The sequence below is a fragment of the Maniola hyperantus genome, chromosome 1 (assembly GCF_902806685.2).
Source record: "Maniola hyperantus chromosome 1, iAphHyp1.2, whole genome shotgun sequence".
In the NCBI taxonomy this organism is placed as follows: domain Eukaryota; kingdom Metazoa; phylum Arthropoda; class Insecta; order Lepidoptera; family Nymphalidae; genus Maniola; species Maniola hyperantus.
In genome coordinates, this window is record NC_048536.1 from 14441987 (window position 1) to 14469975 (window position 27989).

General features: G+C 36.5%; 4 protein-coding genes across 4 annotated transcripts in view; 2 read left to right on the forward strand and 2 right to left on the reverse strand.

The window, feature by feature from the left end:
- Nucleotides 1–10013, forward strand: part of LOC117996838 (hydrocephalus-inducing protein-like) — a 40870-nt gene extending 30857 nt beyond the window's left edge. Inside the window, exons 66-80 of the mRNA XM_069499113.1 lie at nucleotides 360–526; nucleotides 616–803; nucleotides 891–1152; nucleotides 1632–1812; nucleotides 2285–2454; nucleotides 2990–3122; nucleotides 3542–3687; nucleotides 4267–4402; nucleotides 4945–5097; nucleotides 5721–5888; nucleotides 6703–6927; nucleotides 7140–7361; nucleotides 7798–7943; nucleotides 8208–8388; nucleotides 9191–10013. Of these exons, the coding sequence (XP_069355214.1) occupies nucleotides 360–526; nucleotides 616–803; nucleotides 891–1152; nucleotides 1632–1812; nucleotides 2285–2454; nucleotides 2990–3122; nucleotides 3542–3687; nucleotides 4267–4402; nucleotides 4945–5097; nucleotides 5721–5888; nucleotides 6703–6927; nucleotides 7140–7361; nucleotides 7798–7943; nucleotides 8208–8388; nucleotides 9191–9325 (2613 nt within the window). The 3' untranslated portion in view covers nucleotides 9326–10013. The remainder of the gene's footprint in view (nucleotides 1–359; nucleotides 527–615; nucleotides 804–890; nucleotides 1153–1631; nucleotides 1813–2284; nucleotides 2455–2989; nucleotides 3123–3541; nucleotides 3688–4266; nucleotides 4403–4944; nucleotides 5098–5720; nucleotides 5889–6702; nucleotides 6928–7139; nucleotides 7362–7797; nucleotides 7944–8207; nucleotides 8389–9190) is intronic.
- The window catches only part of Maf1 (repressor of RNA polymerase III transcription Maf1), a 131113-nt gene that overhangs the window by 92174 nt on the left and 10950 nt on the right, over nucleotides 1–27989 (reverse strand). The window lies entirely within an intron of this gene.
- Nucleotides 10505–15464, reverse strand: LOC117985184 (nucleolar complex protein 2-like). The gene is made up of 6 exons (XM_034971880.2): nucleotides 15254–15464; nucleotides 14959–15179; nucleotides 14227–14413; nucleotides 12473–13302; nucleotides 11591–11806; nucleotides 10505–11100 (listed from the first exon to the last, which is right to left on the reverse strand). Exons 1-6 carry the CDS (start codon nucleotides 15318–15320, stop codon nucleotides 10561–10563), a joined length of 2061 nt encoding a protein of 686 aa, XP_034827771.1. The 5' UTR covers nucleotides 15321–15464; the 3' UTR covers nucleotides 10505–10560.
- Nucleotides 15820–27978, forward strand: Wdfy2 (WD repeat and FYVE domain containing 2). Its single transcript, XM_034971898.2, has 9 exons — nucleotides 15820–16113; nucleotides 16865–17045; nucleotides 18601–18767; nucleotides 19261–19374; nucleotides 22470–22595; nucleotides 22946–23142; nucleotides 23679–23820; nucleotides 24232–24340; nucleotides 25358–27978. The coding sequence occupies exons 1-9, from the start codon at nucleotides 15953–15955 to the stop codon at nucleotides 25415–25417; spliced, it is 1257 nt and encodes a 418-aa protein (XP_034827789.1). The 5' UTR covers nucleotides 15820–15952; the 3' UTR covers nucleotides 25418–27978.

The window sequence follows — 27989 nt, forward strand, 5'->3', positions numbered from 1 at the left end:
CTTTTACTGGCAAACAGCATTACGGAAGTTGTCTATTTTTACTGGCAAACAGCATTACGCAAGTTAGTTGTCTACTTTTACTGGCAAACAGCATTACGGAAGTTGTCTACTTTTACTGGCAAACAGCATTACGGAAGTTGTCTACTTTTACTGGCAAACAGCATTACGGAAGTTAGCTATCTACTTTTACTGGCAAACAGCATTACGGAAGTTAGTTGTCTACTTTTACTGGCAAACAGCATTACGGAAGTTAGTTATCTACTTTTACTGGCAAAGATAATTAACTTCTACAAAACATACACACGCTAATCACTTCAGATGTAGGAGTACCTACTTAAATGCTCAATCTTATTATTCAGATTTCCGATGGCCCAGAATACAATATACATCTTCACGCGGAAATCGAAAAACCACAGTATAGTTTCTCTTGCAAGGAGTACGATTTTGGAAGATGTATCGTGAATGCACCAGACAGCACTTACAAGAAAAACTTAGCATTTGAAAACGAAGATAAAGTTCCCGTTACGTGCGTTTAAAAAAGCATATTTCTAAAAATCTTAAATAATTTATTTTTCGACGGGAGCACCAAAAAAATAATTTCATACAATTTTCTAGATTGGAAATAAACTTTTCAAATTTGCCAGAATTATATGTGGTCTTCAATCAAGACTGTACTATTGACGCAAGCAAGAGATTAAAAATTCCAATCTTTTTTCGACCAAAGCGAGTAAAGGAATATGAATTTAAGTTACAGTTTTGGGTAAATTCACTTTGCGAAGAAATTATTACAATTAAAGGAGAAGGTACGGATCGCGAGAATTATGTGTAGGAAACTCGATGAATACCTAATTGAGTAATTGTACTATTTGGTATAAAATTTTGATTTTTAGGCGTTCCTCTGCTCTTTGACTTATATGAAGGCTGTCAAAAGAGTTTCAATTTGGGACCAGTGAAAGTAGGAGAAAAGGTCGTGCGTCCAATAGAAGTAATGAACCACAGCAAAGTACCAATCGAAGCCACCTTTATATTCAAAGTTATGTATCAGAATGTGGAGGATAATGCTGATGTGAAATCTGAAGGAACTAGCGCGTGTTTAAGTCCAGGAAGCGCCACCACTGTTGTCAGTCATGCTAAGGAACAAGGTCCATCTAGGTAAGAAAATCGGACTAAACGATTAGGGGAGATACCTTGTTTAAGTGATTATGGCCGCCCGTGAACATAAGTTGCGCCAAAGAGTCAAGGAGTTTGAGGACTTCGTTTATTCGCAGCAGAAGGCTTTTCAAGATTATATTTTAACTAGCTTATGCCTGCGACGTTGGCCGCGTGGACTATACACATTTCAAACCACTATTTACCCTTTTAGGGGTACAAATTTCTAAAATCCTTTCTTAGCGGATGTCTACGTCATAATAGCAATAAGGCTGTGTTTACATACAATTGTTTTTAGTTTTTAGTTTCTTTGTTTTTGTCTTGTTTATTTTATGTTTTGTGTGCAGTAAAGTTTTCTATCTATCAATCAAATAGCATGCCAGAGCCAGCCCGATACGTTCAGTAGTTTGAGCTGTGCGTTGATTTTATCTATTTGCTTAGTTCTAGTTATGTTAGTAATTTTTCAAATTTATTTCTTACAGAGTAGATGTGCTGCACAAATACAAGAAGGATAAAATTCAAGAACAAATCGATAAGGATTCTGAGAACGCACTATCATCACTAAAAGTGATACCCAACAAATGCACTATCAAACCTTATATGAAAGTGCCTGTAAAGATCCAGTTTAAGCCCGTGGGCCTGATTAGCAATCTGGATGTTCAGGTTGTCTTCCAAGTGTTAAATTATACTCTACTAGAAATCTGCCCATGGCTTAGTTCGCGCGGAATTTCTGAAAATTCTTTCTAACTATACGAGTCTACATTATCAAGAAAACCTCCTTGCAAAATCACAAGACTCTAAACCTAGCGGTTTGAGCTGTAGGTTTTTTCATATGTAAGTAAGTTAGTCAGTTACGCCTTTTATACATGCAGAAGAAGAAAACTAAGATATAATTCCATTTTTCACATAAAGCAGGCCTAGCAACACCACTACAATAAACATCGTGTTACAGATTTGAGTTGTATATTATTGGTATCCTTGTTAAACTTTTCATGCCTGTCAAGAAAACCCTTCCTTGTCTGGTAAGAAATGTCTTTAGAAGGAGCTGTAAATAAACTATATGCGATTTTTAAGAGTTAGGTAATTGAAAGGAGTAAAGTAGTTTTTAGAAAGTAATCAAAGTCTGTTTTAACAGCTGAACATGAAAGTCTTTGAATTCGAGCGTCCTCTAGTAAGATTGAGTGGTTCCGCGACTGGTATGAGTTTGCGCTTTAGTCAGAACTCCTTGCAGTTCGGGCGCGTACGCAGACGCGCATGCAAGATATTGAAGGTTATGCTCTTTAATGAGGGAGATTTTGGTGCCAGGTACGCAATGGTGCTAACGACGATAAAATCTCTTAAGCTGAATTGACATGTCTAAAAATAGTACTTAGTGTTATAATACCAACGGCGAGATGCTAAAATGTCGGCCAAAAAACCCCACACTAGGTGGACAGGTGGAACCAAAGGAGTCGCACAGGTAGCCACTGAATTCAGGCGGAAGACCATGTCCAGCAGCGGACGTCTATCGATTGATAATGATGACGATGATGATAATACTATCCTTTTCACAATGTTCTCAACCGAAAAGGATAGCATTGCTTTGAGATCTGTCAATTTAGGCTGGATTTTTTTCAACCGAATTTTTCAACTACATAATGTTTGATAACTTGGTCCTGATTTTCATCCATAAATTCTCCATACTAATATTATAAATGCGAAAATCTGTCTGTTGGTCCATCCATCTGTCCGTCTGTCTGTTACATTTTCACGGGTCATCCGTTTGATGTTTTTGAAACCTAACGGCTTTTTTAATCGCACGATAACTGTACGATCAACAATGACATAAATAATTCTACAGATTCTGGTGGCAACCTCTATTATCGAATGAGTTCAAAATATCACCGATGCAAGGGAACATCGCAGCTCACACGAATGTCACGTTTACTGTGACATTTAGGCCTATCAATCACAATCCTTTTATTAAAGTTTGGGTAAGCTAAACTACTGATATGATATGATACCTTGATATGTTTTTGTTGATATGTCCTTGACAACAACTAACTATTATAAAGAAGCCGACTTTATATCGGGATCTAGAAGCTTCAGGTTTTATTCCGTTTTATTATTGTTAAGAACAACCTAATACACCTATCGTGCATTATTTGGTACTGGGGTCACGTAATTGATATTTCAATAAGCATATTTTTTACTTATCTACACTCCTCTCCTCCTCCTGTTTTTCTTTATAAGCCTTTAATTGTTGGCCCCTTTGTGTGCACACAAATATTTCCGATGCTGGGCGAGTCTCTTCCAAGTTTTCCCCGCATGCTGTCATCAGACTATCGAGATGGTTATTTTTCAACCTTTAAATCCTTTACTTCTATGTTAACTTATAGGCTTTATTTTACAGGCAAGTTGCAATATTGAGAACTACCCACCTCTAGAGCTGGCGCTGTATGCTACATGTATCGACACAGGCAACGTTCAGTCAAAAACTTTATTCATGGAATGTCCTGTCAGAGATGTTGACACACAATATGTGGTAGTTACAAATCCGTAAGTTACGTTCAATGAAATATCTTTATCACAAATAGACCCAATTAGCTCATAAATATTCAAAGTCAAATCATTTATTCAAAAATAAGTACACTTGTATTTGATTGATTTGTAAGAGAATGATGTACCTAATAGTAATAATATAAGCTTAATTAAGCTTATATTATCACCAATTTAATTAAATCATTAATTACGTAAACTTAATTCTAAAGCTTCGAGCTACTGCGACTATAATTTTTGATTAGATTTTTGCGTTTGATAGATAACGTTTAAGGGTTTCTTGTTTGTCTGATCCCAATTTAATACATTAGTTATAGCTGTACTCTAGGTATAAGCTCTGCTTGTACCTACCCAGTGCAGCTACCTTCATACGAGAACTATTTGTGCTATCGAGAAATTCGGAACACATCCAATTAGTTTATTGCCTTCATGTTTCTAGCCAATAGCTCTAACTTTGTCTAGGCAATAGTGAGAGAGTGTGAGTGTCAGCCAAGCAGAGGTGATTGCAATCGATAGCAGCATAGCTTTTACCAGCTTTTTAGAGATGAGTGAAACTATAGACATTTTTCTTCCCTGCAGTTCAGACGAGATGTGGCTCGTTTTATCCGAAGTATCGGGCGGCCCATTTGAAACTTTGAAGGAGTTCTATGTAGAACCGAACTCTACTTTTGATATACCGATTCATTTTAAACCAAAAACTATGGGAAAACATGAGGTATGGCCACTGTTTCCTTACTAATTATTATAGCAATATATTGCTAGAGATTCATATTATAGGTGGGGGAAAACAAAAGAAACGTTTCTCTCACTAGTACCTAATGTTATTTCCGACTGAATTTCTGCTCCTCAAAGTCTCAACGGAGTTAGCATTTACGGAGGACACCAACATCACCGCCATCTGCCCAACTTAGGGTTACTCCTATTGAGATTGTTTTGATAGAAAAACCAATAACTTTGATGACCTTGACTTGCCAGCTAAATAAGCTAGCCACTAGGGACTAGACCAATGAGGTAGTCATGTCGCACATTACACATCTAAGGCAAAGTGCCTTCTCTAGCAAGTTTTCTTGCAGAAGTTAGCTGCCACTGTCATGTCAATTTCTGCAATGAACTGTATAATTTCAATTTGTACAATAATTACTTGCGCGAGTGTTTACTTAGTGTAAATCAGTAAGTGCATGGTGAAAGTGACTTGCCAGAACTTCTACAAGTTTACTGCTAGTGGGATAAAAATATATGTCAAGAGTTTTGGTACAGGGTCAAGTGTTATTCTCACCGCTGGGGGAGGCCGCCCTCTTCATCTCGCTAGTGGGAGAAGCCATGCACCCCAACCCTAACGGCACAATCAACATCACGGTGCCCGCTAAGGAGTTCCACACCGTGGATCTGCCACTTTACAACATTACTGAGGTAACTACAAATTCACGGTTCTCTGAATTTTTCCTCTACTTGTGCTATAAGACCTACCTACCTGTTAAGTTTCATGATTCTAGGACAACGGGAAGTACCCTAGAGATTTTCTTGACAGACACGACAGACGGACAGCCAGACAGACAACAAAGTGATCCTATAAGGGTTCCTTTTTTCCTTTTGAAGCACGGAACCCTAAAAAGCATGATTTACACAGGTCTGTCAATTTAGTTAAGAGATTATTTGTCTACACCCGAACAAATTTGTTACGAAACACTTAAGAGCACTTTGTAGAATGTGAATAGAATAAAATTTTACAAGTATGAACCGATTTTGCCGATTCTTTTTTGTTATAGTTATTCAGAGGTGGTCCCATTTTAGTTTGGTGAAGATCTGATGAAAATCTTCGGAGATGGAGAACAGAACTCTTCAATGGATAAGAGTAAATTGCTCGCGATCAGTGTGATAGCATAGTGAACAATAGGTTCTTAACCAGACATATCATACAATGAGCCTCAATAGCTCAACAGTTAGGGAGCGGACTGAATTCCGAAAGGTTGCCGGTCCTATTTAAGATGCGGAAAATTCATTAATTCATAAAAATTATATAATAATATGTTCAGTTTCCAGAATCATATGTAGTTATAACTGAAGTGCTTAGAACTGTTCCGGACAAGTTTGAGGGCTACTATGAAATCAATCACCCTCAAAATATCAAAGTGTGGGGCGGAGCCACCGTCCCGTGTCGTTGGAAGTTTGTTTGTTATGAAGTATGCGAAATGCACTTAAGAGTAAGTTTTTTGATCCATGACACACACTACTACACGCAGATTGAGGGTAGGCGCACGTCCAATCCACATCGCGTCTGGCTTCAGACTGCCAGAATCCGGATTGACGCTACCCCCTCCAGACTCGTGTACGTATCATGTTATGAGACAATGCGCTGTATCTCTTGTATATATACGAAGTACAAACACTATACCTTGCCTCGTGGTAAGTAACGATGTATTCTTAAGATGAAAGTGGTTGTCGAAGGGGTACAGCATTTAATTGAATCCATAGCCCCTAATTGGTTTCTATGCGGCATCGTAACCGGTACCTTGGCGGTTCCTGGGAATCGAACCCAAGATATCCTATTCATAAGACCACAGCGCTCACCACTCGCCAGGGAGGTCGTGATATTTTTACAGTGAAGGTACAGTTAGTTTAGGTTTGGTTTTTAATGCTGGAGCCCTTTCAATAAGAAAATGGAAAAGCTTAGCTTAGTTTTAAATAATGGAAGGGAATTACAAATTTAATTTGCTATACCTACTTAGTCTAAAAAAATAGAAGTAGGATAACCTAAATTTCAAATCTTTCTCTTTTACTGAAAATATAGGTAGGTAGTACCTACCTATATTGTTTCGAAAAACATTGCAATCGCGGTGTAAAACTTCTGGCTATATACGCGTACTATTGTTGAAATCTTCTTCTTCTACTATATACCTACCATGCTTCATCACATCACACAGAACCTCCATGCACATTGCATCCTATGCTTTCATGTGACCGGGGCATTCTCAGGAGGATGCCCATAACAATACTTAATGGGTTATCTTCTCGCAGGTGATATTTGTAAACGATGTGACTCGCGAGTATCAGTACTATGTGATGGTAGTCCACGTGACGGCAAGCAAGATAGTAGACACACTCATATTCACCTCGAAGGCCCGAGAGTCAGTGCAGCGTGAAATAAAAATTGTCAACCCTCTTGCTACGGAGGCCTTGTTCAACATCAAGTGCGACACACTCGCGTGTCCGCAGTCCCTCAAGATTAGCAGAAAGTCGGAGGTATTTTTCTACATAATGTATTCCGATAAATAATGGTTTGGCTCACTAAACGTTTTTAACCAGTACTCAAATGTACTCTGTGCCAGTACTAGGCTATAAAAAGGAAGCGATCTCATTGCCTATCACACATCGCTACGCATTCTTGTACGCCCTGGTTGAAAGGCGTTAAAGTCATCACTATGAATAACTCCTAAACTCCTTTATCATTACAGGCTTTTCTGGCACTGGTTTATTCACCACTGGTGGTCGGAGAACAGCACGATTCCCTCGAACTGAGCAACCAACTGGTTGGGACGTACCTCTACGATGTCAAGATGAAATGCTTGCCCGCTAAGCCGAAAAAGCTTGAGTTTACGACAGTTCTTGGATCCTGTGTACCGTTGCGTCTCAGAGTACAAAACAATACTGATGTCCGAGCAAATTTTGTAGCAACGGTTAATAAATTATTTTGTTATTGTTCGCTCGGGCTGTTTTGTGCACCTACGATAGTTTGTGCGTGAGAGTCGAGAGAAACCATTAAAGTTATATAAGCCAGTCCAGGGTAGACACTATAAAGGTGCACTTACCTACAGTACCAACACTTGTGTGCTTTCATATTTAAAAAAATAATTATTCATATAAATTAAACTAGATTAAACTATGAAGATTGTGTGCAGCACTACAACGACACTCGACTTACGAAGTAGGTAGTTAACTACCTAATACTTCATTTGTGACTCGACATTAACTTGATGTGGGAATCATGAAGGAACCAATGAATGAACATACAATAAACTGCTAAAAGAAAAATAAACCTAGTGAAACAATTAAAAAGTTTATTATAAACTATTTATACTATTACTACTAATAATATGATTACATTACATTCAGGTATCGCATCCATCAATTAAAACGGAACCAGAATATATCTTGGGTCCTTTTGAAAAAGGAAAATTCCAGGCGTGGTTTGAGCCAACAGAGCTTGGAGTTCAAAACTGTAGAGTTTCCTTTGACTCTCCTGTGGCTGGTGAATTTGTGTAAGTATTTGGCTAACCCGGTATTTAGTTCTCTCATTGTTTTTGGTATTAACTGCGTAGATTCAGCTTACAAATTCTCCACGACCCCAGCGCTTTACGAGATCTGTCCTATTTTTTATCGCATTTGGCAGTTTAAACATAGTTATGCCTACCTATTGGAATCTCTAAATTTATAGTAGCCGATAAACGATTTTATTTGATTTACCCACTTAACGCTTCAGAAAATATTTTTTCCATGTTATAAAAGGAGAAATGTTTTAACAGTTTCAGCATAAAAGGCACTGCAAAGCGACCGACACCACAGGGGCCTTTCGATATAAAAGTCGGAGGATCCATTACTATTAAGTTCAAAAACGTATTCGTAGATTCTCGAATGTTCAAGATAAGTATAGATCGAGAAGAGTTTTACACCAAAAGCCTCTATGAGTCAGTGAGTCCGAAGAAGGTAGGTAAAATCGTCGCAAATCTTGATCTTTCGCTAATCACGCGACAAACTATAGATTTCCGTTTCACTCAGACGTCTCTTGAGGTAGGGCGTGAGTTGCGTTTTTGTTCCTGGTGTGTTCTCTACACACCGTCTGAGGAATACTAGGATTTTTTATTGGTTTTGGAGGAGGGTCCTAAGCAGGCGCCTCTGGCTGGGTTATGCGAACGGGCTTGGTCCCGTAGCCCAGCCACTAGGATGTGCGTGGAACACCGTGGTGTTTTAGTCGATAAGAATGCGTCATAACCTCCGTGCCGCCCCGGACGCGAGGGTATCCATAAGGATTTTCCCACAAAAAAGGGCGTGGCTTGCGGGGGGGAGGTAATAATAATAATTGACACAAAAATCAAGGAATGCAACGTCGCAGTCCGCAACCCGCTCCCTACCCCACGAGCAGTCTTAGTCAGCCGGTACCCTGGTTCCCAGTACCAAAGTTGTGATTACCACATTCACACATTGCTACACGAGTTTGGTACGAGTAGGATGTATTGTATTCTTCCTACAACCGCAATTCCGTACATTTTTAGCCAATAGCGAGAAATCGTCAAACTATACATGTAGAACAATGTGATTTAAAATAGATCTCTCTCTGCATCGTATCCTCATTGCTGAGGGTCATCACACATTTCTTATAGCATAATAGTAGGAGTTTTCTTGTGATAATGATGCAATGTTGGATAAATAATGAAATAGTGGGCTAAAAGAGTCTGATGCTGAGACTGAAATTAATTAGCTATTTTTGTGATAATAATTTTTCTTTCAGGAATTGAAAGTAGTGGTTTATTTAACGGATTTAGTTCACCCGTCCTCGTTGCCTACCGGCTGCCTCACTATAGAGAATTATGAGCCTCCGGAGCCAAAAGTGCACTGGACGTACTTCTTGAAGGGAGTCCCCTGATTAGTGTATTTTTTAACCTATTTGTTATTGTAGAATTTAATATTCTTAATATTATAATTTATTGAATTTATAGAAACGAACTCTTTTACTTTGGCGACCCGCCCCGGCTTCGCGCGGGTATATTATAACAATTTTCGTAGAGATCTCTAATTTTTTGCAACAAAATAATATAGCATGTCACTCAGGAACATACATTGTTTTCTACTGGTGAAAGAATTTTAAAAATCGGTTCAGTAGTTTCAGAGATTATTCCCTACAAACAAACTTACAAAGTTTACCTCTTTATAATAATTAGTATAGATTAGTAGATTTTTACCTGTTCACTAAGGAAAGAGAACCGACGCATGCCCACGCAGAGCAGCAATCTTTTTGATGACAAATTAAATTCAACTTTATGCTCTTCGACATACTGGTGATATTTGTATAATCAAAAGAAAATACTGAGGAGACAGCTAACACCGCGCTGCCATGCTAAGTAAATAAAGCAGAAAGCTAACTTTGAGTTGTTATCAAAAATGAAGCTGCACTTTAGCTCCAACCCACTCTGCCGGAGTCTGTTGCGAATAACACTTTTAGCAACCTCTAGGGTTGAATTTTTCAATCAACCAAAGCAAGTTGACGTTTTCTGGGTTGCTAGTTTTTTCCGAAAAATAGATAAAAGGCGATTGATATCAATCACTGACACAGTCTGCCCATATGAATTTTTATTATATCTAGGTTACAACAGAAATTTATTCTAGATAGGATATAATAAAAATTCATATGGACTGACGGCCGCATTGACGGAATTGACTAACGATAGGCTGATGGTACGCAACTGAGTTCGAAATCATGGGCCACGGGTTCGATTCCCACCTTGGACAAACCTTTATGTGATGAACCCAAAAAACTGATGATAAAAAAGGTATGGGTGTGTACGTACTGTTTGACTGAGACGTCTCGTGTGGCTCATTGCGGGAGGGTAACAGTTGACGAAAAAATCAAGGCTTAACGTCACTGTCACCTTCCCGCAACCCGCACCTTGCCTCACGAGCCGTCTCAGTGAAACGCTCTTAGGTAAAACTAAGACTTTTGATTTGTAATTCGAGACTGCCTCTATCAGCTTTGTCTTGATGATGATGATGATGCCTTCTGGAAGCAAACTAGTTTCCATTCTAGAAGCATTAAAGCAGGATAAAAAATAGAAATAAACATATACGTAATTACATTTTTTTATTAGATAATAAACCAATTCTTCACCAATCACTGACACTAAAATCCTGTACAACATCTGCCTTATCTGGTACACTCTCCATTTCTGGTGCTACTATCTTTTTCTGTCCTTTCTTTTTATTGGTCTTCTTTTTCACTTTTTTCGGTTTCGGTTCCTCAGTTTCTTCCTCCAATTTGAAATGATCCCCTTCACCTTCACTATCTGATGGGAACAGGACTAAAGGACCTTTGTTTTCAGGTTTCTTTATCTTTTCTTCTGTGTCAGCTATCTTGGGTCTCTTAATTAGGGGTAATACCCCCGCTATTTCGTCATTCTTGGTGATTTTCTTACGTTTTTGGATCTTGTTGATTTTATTCCAGCTATCAAAGAATGTAAGTAAGGGTGTTCCCTTGGCTCTAATGTTCGCCTCCCACGCAGCAACCATCTTGTCTTCGCTGAGACCAAAACTGATTTTAGCTCTTTCCTTCTCAATGAATTTGGAGTTTTCCTCTATCTTTTCTAACAACTGCCGCATTTTCTTGGTGTAATTTGAGACTGAGCAAGACTTGAGGAACTGCTTCATCTGAAAAAATATTTCTATCACTAAATCAAACTCATTTTGCGCCTCACATTTTTTGTAGGAAAGCGAGCGTGATATATTTAGTCTTTCATACTTTTATTTAGATTTTAGAAAGATGAAAATGTGTACGTCAATCAGTACCCTTATTATAAATGCGAAAGTGTGTTCGTTTGTTGGTTTATTGTTTGTTGGTTTGTCCATCAATAACGTCGTAACGGTGCAACGGATTGACGTGATTTTTTGCATGGGTATAGATAAATACCTGGAGAGTGACATAGGCTAATTTTATTCCGGAAAATCGAAGAGTTCCCACGGGATTTTTAAAAACTTAATTCCACGCGGACGAAGTTGCGGGCATCATCTAGTTTGTTATAATTTCGAAGTCAAATAGCTCTCTCAACCAGTAATGATGATCTATACTTTTCACATAGAGAAAATTTCTTAGTAAAGTAAGGAAATACATGGATGATGCTAGTACAAAAGTACAACATACCTGAATGACAGCCAATAAGGTAAGATCTGGGAAAGCGATAGAGTGCGACTCGTTGGCGGCATATTCTAGAAGCAGGCCATACACCCTATCGATTACGGAGTCCTTAAAGCCATTCTCCATCAACTGCGACTTGGCTAGCCGCAGCACACACGAGAAGTCTAACGGTTTCATTGAGACTTTCTTGTGTTTCTTGTTAAAGTCGTATGATGTTAAAACCTGTAAAATATTAAATTTTGTACTATGTCTCGCTTACTCATATGGGCAAAAATTCAATACGCGCCTGTATAATTTTATTGCGCAGTCCAGTCAATGAGTTATACTACGCGTCAAGTTCAGATGGCAATCGGGGAGGGTACACCTCGCACAGCCTCTGCGCTAACCCGCGGGTCGATTTCGTAAAACATACATCAATCATTTTTCACAATCTCAATTGTTGTGATTGGTTGAATTTGTGCGATTCTTGTTGCCAAAATGCATTGTAGCCAATAGTGAGCGAGCAACAACCAATCAGAGGTGATTGCGATCGCGACATTGTAGCTGTCTTTCTACCGCAATCGAGCAGCCGGTGCATGCGAGCGCGGGTGACGTGCGGGTGTGCGGGGCGTCCAACCGCCTCATACCCCCGATTGGCATCTCGACCTGTCGTGGACTATAGTTTCATCGAGGCACTTTATGATATCAGTATTTGTGATTTAAGGCGGATTTAAACCAAACACGCGAATGCTCGCTCTATTATCTGTCTACTAACAGTCGGTAAATTCGCTTCAGATAAACACACTGAATATTGATTTTGTTTTTGTGAGTAGGGCTAGAGCGCGCAATTGCATTACATTTTCGAGAAATTTGATTTACGTTACAAAAAATCGTTATTTCAATACTCACCTCTACAAGAAATGGCAGCACTGGAATGAAGGTATTGGTGTCCTTAGAAAGATTCATTAGAATTTCAACACAATGGAATCTCAGGGGGTAGTACTGATGTGTTGGCACCAGCTTTATTGTATTAGTTATAACCATTACCAGAGGGTAAAGCAATGGCTGCAACTGAGCCTTATTCGACGTTGCTGCTATTAAATCTGCCCATAAATGTAAAGAGTTAACAAATTGCCAGTTGTAAACTGCCTGTCGGTTCTCAATTTTCTGTACAACAATCGCGTTTCTTAAATGTATAGCTAATTGCCTTATATACAGAAATACATGTTGATACGAGACATTTAAGTCCAATGTAAACATCTCAACTAATGACCGCCTCATGAAGTTTATTCCCGGCCAAGTGGTAGGGCTCACAAATTTACAATTCTTAACATATGTCAAGTACATTGCTTTCAACACCAAGTCTAATAGTGCTGTTTGTTGATTCCTTGTTATTCGTAAAATGCACAAAAATGCAAGAACTCGTACAGTTTCTTCACTATTACTCCAAAGACTAATAAGTTTCTTCAATGCTTGTTTAGATATACTTGTAAAACAGGCAATGTATACAGACATCTGATGCAAATGTTTGAGAAGTACAGTCAAAATGTTTTCAGAAGTAACACTGCCGAGTAGTTTCAGCAAGTCTTTCAAGTATGCTAGCAGAGGTCCCTTGATCTTGACATAGTGTTTGCATTTCTTTGGGTCCTTTCCAGACTGCTCCATGCCTAGGTACTTTTTAATTGCAGTGGGCAAGTATAGTACACACATTTGTATTACTGAATTGAAGATTGATGAGCCTAAAAAATAGATTTTCGACATTAATTAGGCATTTACGAAACAATTTTTTTAAAACTTAGAAATAATACACCGTATGTACCTTACCTTATGAATCCATATTATTTCACTACAATAAAACATTTTACTTGTTACATTAATTAATATGCCTATTTCTTTAAAAAATCAATAAAATTTATACAATTTTTTCAATTTTTAAAGAAATATCTGGTATGAATGTCTGATGCTGTGCATAAACCATTATTATGTAAGTATGACTGAATGAAACGAGCTTTTTAAGTGACATTTTCTTAGAAGTATTTTATGGCTTGATAGCGTTATTTTGATTGAGCATTTAAAATGGATTTTATGTAAGACAAGCTTTGCGACAAGGTATTTAATACAATGGTCATTTTGGCTCTGATAGAAAAGAGTTCAATGAGCTAATGTAATAGCTGGTAACATTTGAATTTTAACATTCACATATGAATAGGAGAATAGTTATTAAAAAAACAGCATTAGAAAGAGAGACTTTTCACTTGAGAACTGCTAAACTTCATTTAGAACAGCACACACTGACAGTGGGTTCTACAGTTCATGTACATACTTCGCAATGCATATTTGTACATTCCTGGTATAGGATGACCACATATTAACATATAATAAATAAGCTGTCAAAAATATTTGGATGTGTATCAGAAGGCTTCATACATTTTATACTAAACGCTACCCACATCAAAATCTTGCCAGATTGGATGCACCACCTTGATGTTCACAGAGTGAGTGGGACAGACAATATTCTAATAGACAATTTCGCTGAGACTCAACCAATCAGACCAATTTGTCTTCCAACCAATCTGCTAAAAGTTCACCGACTGATCGCATGATAAGGCACAACAACGAAAAAAAATAGACAATTTGATGACAAAAAATTTCAATTTTCATACCTTCAACTTTATATTCCCCTTTAGATGTACCATCATCACTGGTAGCTCTCAGCATGGCAGCGTTGAATGCCTTTATGACTGTGGTTAATGTTGCTAGCTTGATCTTCCCCTCGCTTTGCAACTCTGTTTGCCACTGTGACACCATCTTGAGAGTAACTCTGCCTTGTACAGGTTTTGCAGTGTCATCCTGAAACAGCAAATTGTGTTACTAAAAGGGACAACAAGCACTCAAGATTTTTCCAAAATAATAAAGAAAAATGGATGTTGTTATGTGAAAAGAACTCAACACAACACAGTCAGTTTCTGATATTCAACACAAAGTTCAGACGGAGTTATATCAAAAACTGGTTTAAGTTTTTCTCTTGTAACAACATCCAACTATACATGATAATAGCAAAATATATCTCTGGATAGCTAGATTCAACATCAGATTGTCACTAACTGTTGCTTGCAACTTTATCTACATGGATTTAGGTCTTTGAACTAGTCTTTAGTCTTTGAGTCTGTAGGAACTCTTTGATTTATCTCATTCTCCAGCAAAAATCAAGCTGAACCATTGCTCCGTTGTGGTGTGATTGGAGGACAATTCAACAAACAAAGTTTTGCATTTATAATAAGGATAGTGATATCTTAAACAGTTCTTACGGCTGTAGGTAAAATAGAAATAAGCATAAACTAAGCATGGTTTGTCAGCTGTGTGAGTTTATTCAAGTATGAAAAAAAAATACTAACTTCAAAATCACTTTCGTCACTGTCGCCTGTGATTGCTCCAGGCACATGTAACTTGTCCTCATCATCGTCTCCTTTTTCTGAAACATCGTCCTCCGAATCTGCCTCAAAGTTTAAAAGATTCTCATCATTTTCTTCAAGGAAGTTATAAAAGTCTGGGTCGATTTTCTTCAACTTTTCCAGGGACTTTTTATGACTTTCCGTGTTCATCTCCTCTTCTGAATCTGGAAAATATTGTGAATGCTCATGAACTTACAAATATTAGAAAATAATTAATGTATTTCTAAAAAGAACTAACCTGAATTGTTTTGAGGTTGTGGCGGCATTTTAGGTTTTTTAATTTTTGTTTTCTTCACAGACGGCATGTTCTAACGAAAGAAAATAACTATTCTAGCCAATAAATATCAATTTTTAATTACTTCTAATTTTAATTTTGTTCAAAACAAAAACTCTAAGGTTTCACATGGGTTTCATTCAGAGGTTTCACGCCAAAGCAAGCAATGCAAGGTTTCACGAATTTGACATTGACATTTGACTAATTACCATATTGTGTAGTGTCGTGGTAGTTCAACTCGAACGCTATGATTAAATAATCGATTTTGTATCGAACTTTCAAGCATGTCCTTCGGCAGACAAAAATACTTTTTTAAGTTGCAGGAATAAGTTTAAGTTTTAAATTTTTTTTAGTCTCAAGAGAATTTTCTTGATAAAAGAGCTTAATATTATGTCCATCTATGGGAGTCGGGACACAAACAGCTAATCTCCGCCAAAATCGGTTAAAGGGATGGGCCGTAAAAAGGTAACAGACACTTTTTCACATCATTTAATATATATTTTAAATATTAAAAGGATCGACTAATCGGAGTAATCGAACCGTTAATTTTTGTCAACACTCAACACTGAAAATAGAAATGTCAAAATTATTATGACGTTTTCTTTTTCGTTCTCCGAAAGAAGTGACGAATAAATTGTTTATTTGCCGTTTAAATTGTAAAATATGGCTGCTGAAATTAAACCTGCACCAAGGACACCTAACGACAGGTTTTCCACTACAAAAAAGCCAGCGCTCCTCAATAAATTGGAAGGTTGCACCGACGACGTGAACGCGGCGGTGGTGATCCCTGGCGAAGACGGAGTTATTAGTGTTTGCGACGATAAGTATGTGCTTTACTAGCGTTTTATTTTAGCATAATAAACAATTCAATTAACACCTCGTATTACAAGACATTTACGGTGCAATTGTAATAATTTTTCATCGGTATTTGTAGAGGTCATTCTTTGTGAAACTGCTGTAAATATAACGGCGTTTCTCCTATTATTTTACACTCTTACCGTAATTTGTTCGTCATACAAATATGTAAATAAGTAGTTAAAGTAGGAGTAATGCCAATGATGAGTAAATTGTTTGTTTAATTAATGAGTTTGAAGAAATTTTATTATCAGTCAGTAAAACTATAGATACATGGAAGCGTACCATGATTTGGACAAGCATAGGAAGTAACTGACCAAGAAGGAGTCTTTGGCCACAAGTTTTAGTCTTGCTTTAACATACATAGTTGCAAATGTATAAATTGTTAGACAGCGTACAATAAAAAAAAGTTTGTAAGAGTAGCAAAATAAAAGAACTTGTTATATACTTATTCAATATATATCTATCTTATCTATTCAAAAGAAAGCATATATTATGTCATCCATGGGACATTGTTATAGTACTCAGCAGAAAATTATGTACATCAACCTTTACTAGAGCATTGTCTCTGTCATTGAGACAGACAAAACATCATATAGGTATGAGTAAGAGACAACGCTGTACGAAGCCGAAACGTCATTCTAAAGGCTGATGTACATTATTTTCTGCCTCGTACTATAAGGTGATACTTGCCTACTACAAGTAAAATTTTGCTCACAGGACAGTCCGAGTATGGCTCAAAAGAGATTCTGGCCAATACTGGCCAAGTATATGTCAATACATGCCCTCCGGATGCACATCAATGTTCTACACTCCAGAAACAAGACAGCTATTCATAGGGCAAGAAAATGGCACCATTTCTGAGTTCACACTTGCCACAGACTGTAATAGAATAAACCCTGTAAGTGATTGCTATTTTTGCTTTTTAACCGACTTCAAAAAAAGGAGGAGGTTCTCAATTCGTCGGAATCTTTTTTTTTTTTTTTTTATTTTTTTTTTTATTTTTTATGTATGTTCCCCGATTACTCGAAGACGCCTGGACCGATTGTGAAAATTTTTTTTTTGTTTGAAAGGGTATACTTCAAAGTTGGTCCCATTTAAATTTGGTGAAGATCTGATGAACATCTTCGAAGATAGATACTGGAACTCCTCAACGGATAAGAGTAAATTGCTCGCGATCAGTGTATAAGCTTAGTAAACAGTAGATTTTTAACCAGTCATAGCATAATTCCATGGGGCCACTAAAAATTTTGAAAAAAAAAATTTTACAAAAAAAATAAAAACCGACTTCGATACACAAACACTAAAAATTGAAAAATAATTTAATTTATTACCGAATATCTTATGTATACAAGAGTTAATATAGTTCCATAATAATATTTTTTGGGGTCGGTGCCAATGAGGTGCCATTGTGGAGTCTCATAAAAATATGAAGTCTAGACGATTCGCGCAGCTAAAGCTAATTGGCACCGGCACCAAAAAGTATTATTATGGAACTATATTAACTCTTGTATACATAAGATATTCGGTAATAAATTAAATTATTTTTCAATTTTTAGTGTTTGTGTATCGAAGTCGGTTTTTATTTTTTTTGTAAAAATTTTTATTTAATTCTGTACTTAAATTCTTTGGTCATAATCCAATTTGGTGATATTTCAATTTTGATTTAATTTCAAAAGCAGCTATTTAAAAATTACTTTACTTAACTTTTAAAGGTAAGTAAAGAACACTTGACTATTTTTATCATGACAAACTACAAATTAAAAAAAAAGTGATTGATTTAAAATAAAGGTTTTCTTATTCTAGAATGATCCATTAAAAGATGACATCTTTGCATGTGTTTGTTGAGGTACATTTCCATAATAGGGTCTTGGACTGTTGTAATAAAATGTTTATGGGATTAGAACTCATTAATAAAAAGAGAATAGTTTAAAAAAAATCATGATTTTTAACATGAACGTTGTTCTGTACAGAAGGTGAATAATGACTTCACAATCCGTAAACGTCAATTATTTTCAATTTTTTAACATAAAAATTAAAAATACTCATTCTGCTGAAAAATATTTTTTGTTAAAAAATTAAAAAAGGTTTGTCGTTTAAGCCATGTGAGGACTTGTGAAGTTAATAATTAATTATTTTAAAAATGATTAAAAATCATGATTTTTTAAAATTATTCTCTTTAGTAATTAATTCTAGCCCAGTAAACTACCGCTATACAAAAAAATCACGTCGTTTTATTACGAGTACAACAGTCCAAGACCATATTGCACTAGGGGCACAAAAAGATGCAAGACATCTGTTTACACTTTTCTCTCCATACTGTTTTGTACTTTTGAACTGATAAGTACTCGTAACTCCTTATGTGTTTCTGTCATTGACATGCACTTATTAAGGAGTAGCCTGCTAAACTATTCCTACCAAATTCTGTGTACCTATGTTGTTGTATCTTTCTATAGACCAGGGAATACTTGGCGCACACTGCCCGAGTGACAGCGGTGGTGTTTTCCCTGAGTTGTGAGTGGGTCCTGTCAGTGAGTCGAGACAAGCTATTTTCTTACCACTGCAGTGAAACTGGAAGGAGGATTGGCGGCTATTCCTTCGAGGCCTGGTGCACTGCTTTACAGTATCCTTTTTATTTATAACTAGCTTATGCCCGCGACTTTCTCCACATGCATAAAAGTAGTCCTATCTTGGTTCAGCCAATTTTCGCATAATATAAAATAGTGAATAGGTTTTTATTAATATTTCTCACAAATATTTACACAATGGATATTATGAAATCATTAGTAATTTAATTGCTCAGTAGTAATTAATAAAAAAAAATGTGAGAGTAAATAAGTTTAAAAGTTATAATTCAAAAATTTAGCTAACTACATTGTTGCTACGTTAAGAATATGATGTTATTTATATTACTACTTATGCATATTTTTGTTGTTTATGTCTAGATATTATGAGTTTATGATATGGCTTCACCTCTAAATATTACTGTTACGACATAAGCTAACGACAGTACAATAAAGTGTAATAAAGTGGAAATCTAAAATGTATATTTTTTACTATCTAAGTAGGTATTAATTCATTTTATGTAATAGCATTTCCTGAACTGCTGTAATCAGGTTCGATTCACAGTCAAAATACGCGTTCGTCGGCGACTACAGCGGGCTGATAACGATGCTAAAGTTAGATAATAACGGCGCTACGCTAGTCACCACGCTAAAGGGACACACTGGGTAAGTTATGTTTAGGGTTCTGTACCCGAAGTCCGTCTGTCCCTCCGTCCGTCCCGTCTGTCTGTCTGTCAAGAAACCTATAGGGTACCTCCTGTTGACCTAGAATCATGAAATTTGGCAGGTAGGTGGGTCTTAGAGCACACGTAAAGGGAAAAATCACAGAATCTGTATTTCCATTGCTGCTATAACAACAAATAATAAAAATTGCCACCATAAATATTAAAAAGTGTTATTTCTTGTACAATGGTATGGAACCTTTCGAGTGCGAATCCGACTCGCACTTGACCAATTTTTTCTACAACTGACCAAAATGATTATCTAATGAATCTAATGTATGTATTCTTTGACTAAAAATTTGCTGAACCACAATATATTTTATTTTTTTGTAGTAGTTTTAGTAGTTTTCAATAATGTTTTGTGATTTGCCTTGATTAAAGTATTTATTACGTTTGCGATTTATGATCTCATATGATAGTATCGTCATATGAAAATAACTAACTAACTTAAAACAGCAGTGCAGTTTTTAGGCATGCACTCGGCTTGGTTTCTACACCGCATCAAATCGAGGTTTTTACAAAGTGTAGTAGCCTGTATTCCATAAGCACTATGCGAATATTTTTTTCTTTGATTTAATAATTTTATTCTTATCCATAAATGAAACGTTTTTATAATGACAAAAATATTTTGTTTATAATAAAAAACTGGTCAACTGCGAGTCTAACTTGCGCACCGAGGTTTCGAGGAGGAGGTGTGATTATTTTGTTGCTTTTATCTTCAACTACGTAGAAATGTAAGTTTGTATAGTCACAAAAAAATGTTTTTTAGGGTTCTGTACCTCAAAAGAAAAAAATGAACCCTGATAGGATCACTTCGTTGTCTGTCTGTCAACCTATAGGGTAAAAAAATATTTAAAATGTGTTCATGAACAATTTTCAAAGTAAGATAACTATACCTACCAACTGGGGTATCATATGAAAGGCTTTACCTGTTTATTCTTAAACAGATTTTTATTTATTTTTATGCGTAATAGTTTTTGATTTATCATGCAAGATGTCAAAAAAATACCCGAGTACGGAACCCTCGGTGCGCGAGTCTGATTCGCACGTGGCTGGTTTTTTAATGTGAATATTTACAAATAAGTATTTTCCGAGTTTTTCCTTCACTTGTGCTGTGAGACCTTGCTTTTTGTCTTTCATGGTTCTAGGTCAATAGCAAGTGCCCTATAAGTTTTTATTTACTTGGAAGTGTCAAAATATGCGGCATTGCATTAATTTAGAAGCCTCTAAGTCATCATTATCATGATCAACCCATCGCCGGCTCACTACAGAGCACAGGTGTTAAAGCAAGTGATATTTAATTACTTAAAACGCACATAAATCCGAAAAGTTAGAGGTGCGTGCCCGGGATTGAACCCCCGACCTCCTATTAGAAGGCGGACGCTATCGCTAGGCTATCACAGCTTAGCCTATAAGCATTTTTAAAAAAATATTAATTTCAACTTGTACCTCCTCTGAGAAAAAGCCCGTTCGTTCGTTGTCCGTCTTGTCTGTCCTGACAACGAAGTGATTATAATAATATAAGGGTTCCTTTTTTTTCCTTTTCATGACGAATGGAACCCTAATAATGAATGACTGTTTTTTTAAACATTTTCCTTTGTATTAGGAGTCGTGTGTGTTTTAATAATTAAAGCATCGATTAAAGAGCAATTTGTACTGTGAAAACGTTTAAAAACAATTACTTAGTTGAACATTTTTATTCAAGGTGACTCTTGTTTAGTATCACCTCACGCGATACATAGATAAAATTCCCTAATGAAAGCCGATACTTGATGTGTTACAAACTTTTTACATAATATAATATCGTCGCGTCCCGTCGTCGAAAACAGTAATGGAATATTTCAAAATTATATACTGTTCTAAGTAATTGAGGGTCACAGTTTGGAAGTTTTAGAAAGTTTAGTTGCCATAAACGAAGTAGGAAAGTTTGACGACCTCCCTGGCGCAGTGGTAAGTGTTGTGGTCTTATTAGTGGGAGGTCCCGGGTTCGATTCCTAGCAGGGATTTGGAATTTTATAATTTCTGGTCTGGTCTGGTGGGAGGCTATGGCCGTGGCTAGTTACCACCATACCAGCAAAGCTGTGCCGCCAAGCGATTTAGCGTTCCAGTACGATGCCGTGTAGAAATCAAAGGGGCATGGGTTTATTAAAAACTGCCATACCCCTTACATGTAAGCCCGCTTCCATCTTAGACTGCATCGTCACTTACCACCAGGTGAGATTGCAGTCAAGGGCTAACTTAAATCTGAATAATAAAAAAACTCATTATGAGTAGTTTTTATTTATTTAGTAATATGTAGATTTACGACATTTTTATTTGATTTACAAATATTGAGATGTCATTTCATTGGTCGTTAAAAACCAAAATTTTACATGTGCGTTTAGCGTTTTGCAAAGATTATTCAATTTCCTACCATTCTGCATACTTAGGCCATAATCCGCCACGCTGGCCAAGTGCGGATTGGCAGACTTCGCACACCTTTGAGAACATTTTGGAGAACTCTTAGTGCAGGTTTCGCGATGTTTTCCTAACGCTTCTGATTCTGTGAGCAGACCCGTGCTCAGAAGTGAACCGGCGAAGGGTTGATCGTGTACATTCTCTGTATAATAACTTAGAATATTTTGGAGATTTTCTGTTAATGAATCTGATGGATGATATGCAAAGGACGTATCGTTTAAGTATAGATATCTAACGTAACGATGTATCGTTAATTGAACGAGCTAATTAAAAAACGTGGCGATATCTAAACCGGTTGGAAGGAAGCGAAAACTTTCCTTTCGTTTAATGACAGGTTTGCGCTTAACACAAATTAAGAACGCAGAACTCTTAATTCAGAACTTTGAAATGGTTGTTTGTGATCGAAGCCACGGTCATCCGTCTTCCTGGTTTAAATCTTTTCCTAGGTGCCAGGTTATTATACAATTCCATTTATAGACGGCTGAAGCATGCAGCTTTAGACGGATAAGTCGTATAAAAGACCTTAGAAACACAAAGGTAAGAAAAAATGTATTAATAGGTATTCTAATTTTTTACTTCTAGTTCAGTACGAGTGTTAAATTGGGCCCCCATACCACAATTGCTGTTCAGTGGCTCGTTCGACCAGACTATCATTGTTTGGGACATCGGCGGGCAAAAAGGAACCGCTTATGAACTACAAGGTCATAGGTGAGTTTAATTTGCTTCATTAATTGATCAAGCTCTCTGTGTGAGTAGGGTGATTTTCCTTCTATTCAGCCTAGTAATGTATTCTAAATTCTAATTGAAAAAGGACCCCAGATGGGTTTGAAACTAGTCGGGCTAACGTCTTCTAAATACGTGAGTACAGCCGGTGACAGATACTGTATATAATAGTAGTATATTCTAAATATATGTATTTTTAAGAAGTATAAATTTCGTTTGGTAAGGAAAAATTTTCTCTGTTTTAAAAACACAGATTTGTCTTAGTTTATCTTCCGATCAGAATATTTTGTGATCCAGTCAATTGTTTCTTTTGAAGTTGTATTCCTTATTCACAGTAATAAGGTGACGGGGCTATGGTACGTGGGCGGTTGTCTGCGACTGGTGTCGTGCGGCGAGGACGGCGCGCTAGGCGTGTGGGAGATGGGCGTGCAGAGGCGCGAGACGCCCGCCTGGCGCGAGTCCGATCTGTGCCAACTATGTCGCGCGCCGTTCATATGGAACGTGCGCGCTATGATGGAGAAGAAGCAGCTTGGTGAGAACTATAAAAACTACTGTCATTATTCGTAAAACGACTCTTACAAAACTGCTATCAAAACTGTAGACTATTATCTCACCGTTGATCATTCTCTGGATTCATGCATTCAGTAATATTTTATTATCACACTAGTGCGGTAATGCCCAACAACTTGTTTATTTTGGAGGTTTTACGGGAAATGAAGGGCGCCACATTTTATAGATGTATTTTATAGTCTTGAGAAAATAACGGCCTTTCCACAAAAAATAAATAAACAAGCGTTAAATGCAAATTAATAATTATTTTAAACTCTTAAATAATTGGGATGGTGCCTATGTCGAAAATTCATGAAATCCATGTCCACTGTCAGCTTTAAGGTTGCAATAATTTAAAATTACCGATTTAACTAAAAAAGTACTTAAAATTTTCATGACGTCCCATCTTTGTGTTTCATACAAGTTCCTGTACTGAGCGCGCATTATGATGTTTGATAAAAAGTTGGTCATTTGACTAGTAGGCACCATCCCCTTCATAAAAATGCCCTGTTGTCGTAGGTCTTCGTCAGCACCACTGCCGCTGGTGCGGCGCCGCGGTGTGCGGAGCGTGCTCACCGCACCGGCTCCCTCTGCCCATCATGGGCTTCGAGTTCCCGCAGCGGGTCTGTGCTGCCTGCTACGACACCTTACGCCATGAACCGTATGTACTCACTTTTAAAGTGCACAATGCATCTGATCCGAATCCGATCGAAATCCGAGAATTCTCTCGATCTCTGGAGCCGTACTACTATTTATATGAGGAGTTGCGCACAGATCCGAATTTCGTTTTGCGGCTTTGGAAAACGCAATTCGGATTTAGTGCAGAAGTCAGTATTCTTTTTATTTTGATTGATGTCCATAAAATAATACGTAAAATTTATAAAAAATTCGTTTTATTTCATTCGTAAAAAACACATTCTGCTGGTGAATATTGCTAGAGTGATATAATGTATGAATACACATATAATATCGAATTCTAACAATTGACACTATAGTATAGTTACATTAGTGTAGACCTTGCGCTCAGGTTTCATATACAAATTTCCCCTTAATTCTTTGATTGGTATTTCAGCCGCGAGTCGCTAGCGTCGTTTCACGATATGAAACACGCGGTCGCATCCCTTTTCGTGGACGAGGCTACGGGCCGCATGTGTACCGCGGGCAAGGATCGCGTTATTAAGGTAATTTGTCATTTTTTAATACATTTGCCTGTAAAGTGGATCTTATTTCACCGTTTTGAAACTGTAAAGTAGAATATTATTGCACAAGTGTGATAAACATATTGCTTGCTTGCACATACAAAAGCCGTCTCATAATACACATGCTGCACATATTCGGTATTATAGTTTAGTATGTGATCAATACGGCTGCTATAAACAGAACACCTCGCTGGCTTGCGTGAATAGTGGCGGAACTCAAAATTATTGATTTTAGAAAATGGCGTTTTAAAGTTTGTTTATAAATATTTTATTACATACCACTATATATAAATGATTTATTAAGTGTTTGATTTTACTGACTAAAGGTAAATTTATCGAAGTGTCGAAACACTTAAAAATATTTTAGAACTTTTATTGAAATAATAAAAAAAAAATGTCGTCTAAAGGTAGTTTCAGACATAAATAGTTATTTTTGAGACTACAAATTTTAATAATCAAATTATTTTTAGTGGAAATAGACTCAAGTAAGAAAAAGTCAGTAAAATGATATCATAAGCAATTGCCCATATTTATTCAAGAATACAGGCGTAAATAAAAATAAGACCATAAAAAGATACTTGCCTTTATCCAAAACAACGACTGATCTCTAAATTGTCACTATTCTTGAAAATTTTATGACAATTATTGGAATCGACAGTGCATGTCATCGGCGCAACTGAGATGAGTCTGTATTTGTGATTCGCGCTAGAGTGTTTTGTCTCAAATGAGTAAGAACGCTTCTTTTTAACGAACGTTGGCGCGAAATCGGCGTTGCGTTTCTGTTTACTATAAAATATCAAAGATTTCTGATCGTTTAGTACCTATACTTAACTCAATTTGACAGAGTTTTAAGTTGTGTCACTATTCTCGCAAGCCAGCGAACTGTTTTGAGCGTAGAAGCTTCACTCCTGTCCGACCGATCCGACCCCAATAGGTTTTTTTAATATAGAAACACCCCAAGAAGTTGCGAGCATCTTCTAATTGATTTAAAAAAAATAGGTTTGGGACATCAGTGTGCTGCTCGCGCCTGCGCCGAAGCCGGGCACCAGCGAACAATAGCTGCGACTAACGACCTTATCACGATTCACGCAAAGTCGAGATTCCCCTAACCACTCTACGTGTTAATACGAAATCTGTCCGTCAACGATTAATCTATACTGAATGTTTATTCTGTGTATAAAAATCGAAAAAAAGGGAAAGATAACATTATAGATAATATGTACGAAAACATTATTTATTTTTAAGTTTAAAAGATTTATTTTACTATATCACTTATTTAGTGCAAGTAACCATAAAGTTACTTTAACTTTAATTAATAAAAATATAAAAAATATTTTTCTTCAATGTTTTGAGCGTTATTATTGAATTGCTTCATTTCTAAAATGAAACTAATTATTGTCATTAAATTATTATTGTGTATGCAAAAATCTTTAATATCTAGCGTAAAAAAAGTGCATCTATGTTGTACTAATAAATGTTTTGCGTCTGTTTCAAAATTTCAAATATGCCTATTTTTTCTTTTGTTTGAGTATTTTTCTTAACATGTAAGCTTTTCCCAAACGTGTTAAGCATTTTTTATTTGATGATGATTGAACGTCACTAGTTTAATTTTAGATATAAATTTATATTTGTCTATAAAGAGGATGAGCTGTTTTTGAGGAGGAAAAAGATTATTGGTATAAATAACATAATATATGTTACTGGACTTAATGTACTGAGAGAATACAATGCTGACCTACGTTGTGGCATAGAGGTTCTACGTGTCTAGACTTTAGGAGTACTTTCAGACGTGCCACAATCACAGCAAAAAATATCGCTGGATACAAAGTTGTATGAAAACATGATGTTCCAATCACGCTACCATAGTTCGCAGATTCATACAGCTACGGCAAACTTAACACCCTTATGTGGTCGATTTCCAATCCAAGACGTACGAAACGTTTTTCCTCTACGTTTCTGATACGAACAGCTATGGTGTGGAATGCCCTTCCGGCGGCGTCCGGGTTTCCTGTTTCGTATACGTAGGATTTTTTATACTATAACGTAGGTTATGTGCACAGAGCACACCAACAGAGTAGAGTTGAGCCACTTAAACTCAGCTTTACCTGGAGCTTTACTTGGGTATAATGAAAACAATTATATTACGGAAATTACGGAGGAGTTACAACATGGGCTTATTCAAGGGGTTGAACAACAAATGTCTGAAAGGCCGGCATCGCATTGGCGGTTCCTCTGATGTTGCATTGCAAATGTTCATAGGCGGTGGTAATCACTTAACATCAGGTGACCTACCTGCTCGTTTGTTCGCTATTTTTATTTAAAAAAAAAGGAGACTAACGCCTGTCAATAAGAGAAGGCCGCCGCTATGTCAAAGTAAGTGAGAGTTCAGCTTAGGTCACTCTACTCTGCAGGTTTGTTTTGTGCCATACATTGTGGCGATCGTGGTCGATGAAAAATTTTATGTGAATCGAATAAAATATAACCATTTTTTCGCCTTATTGAATGTCATGTAGGTAATTCTTGTAATGTTGATGTTTTTCATAATTATATTCGTCACTGTTTACATTCATATATATTGTAAAAGTTAAAAGGTCCAACGAATGTTTTTTGGTAACATTTAGTTATTTTTTTCACCTTAAAGCAAGACTGAATCTTTCAAGATAATAATTTATAAAGAGGTCTTGAAAACTAGTTGTGTGTTACTTTCTAGTGTAGTTGTTACAGTAAATATTAATCGTACATTGAAAAAAAAATACTATTGTCTTAGTAACCTCGTTTTGATAGACGCAAAATTCGCTTGTTAAAATGGTTGTAATTGCTTGATCCGTGTAGACTGTAGAGGGTATATTTTTCAAACCTGTAGTACCAAAACCGAAGTTTGACAGTTTCATTCAAACCGAACCTACATAGAACTGTTATAATCAACTGAACTTAGGGGGTTCTTGGTACAACCACACACATTTATGCAAACAGGTCACTAATGTAAACCACCTATAAAGTAAACCACCAATAAATAATTATTTACTTGTGATTTATCTATGTAATGCACTTCAGTTTGTAAATTGATGCTGTGAAAAAAAATCTTTGTTAATATAATATTTAACTTTAAAGGTAAGTACAACCATTTCAAAAATTCATGTAAAAATAAACTAATTGGGTACAGGTAGCTAAAGCGTGGATGAAAATATAATTTATTATAAAATGTGTGTGTTCATAAAATGCTATTTAACCCGTGTCCGAGACACGTAGGTATGTTAGACCAAAAATATTATGGTCTCTTTAAAATATTAAAAAAAGACTACTTACTTATTTACTTACGTATAAGGATGTGCTTATTTTAATTATAATGTTTATCAAAGAACAAAATAGAATTGTGTATAAAAATTATTTCACCACTAACCTTATTATAATACCATTATAATGGGGCTGATTCTCTTGTAAACAATCTCTAAACTAAACTAAAATGACACGTCTAAATCTATTGCTATCCCTGTCATAATGTTGCTTGCGGAAAAGGATAGCAGCAGGTTTAGACCCGTTAATTTAGTTTAGTTTAGAGATTGTGTACAAGAGAATCGGCCTCACTGTGTATGTATCTAAATTATATAATATGAATCTTCTAGAGTTTTAT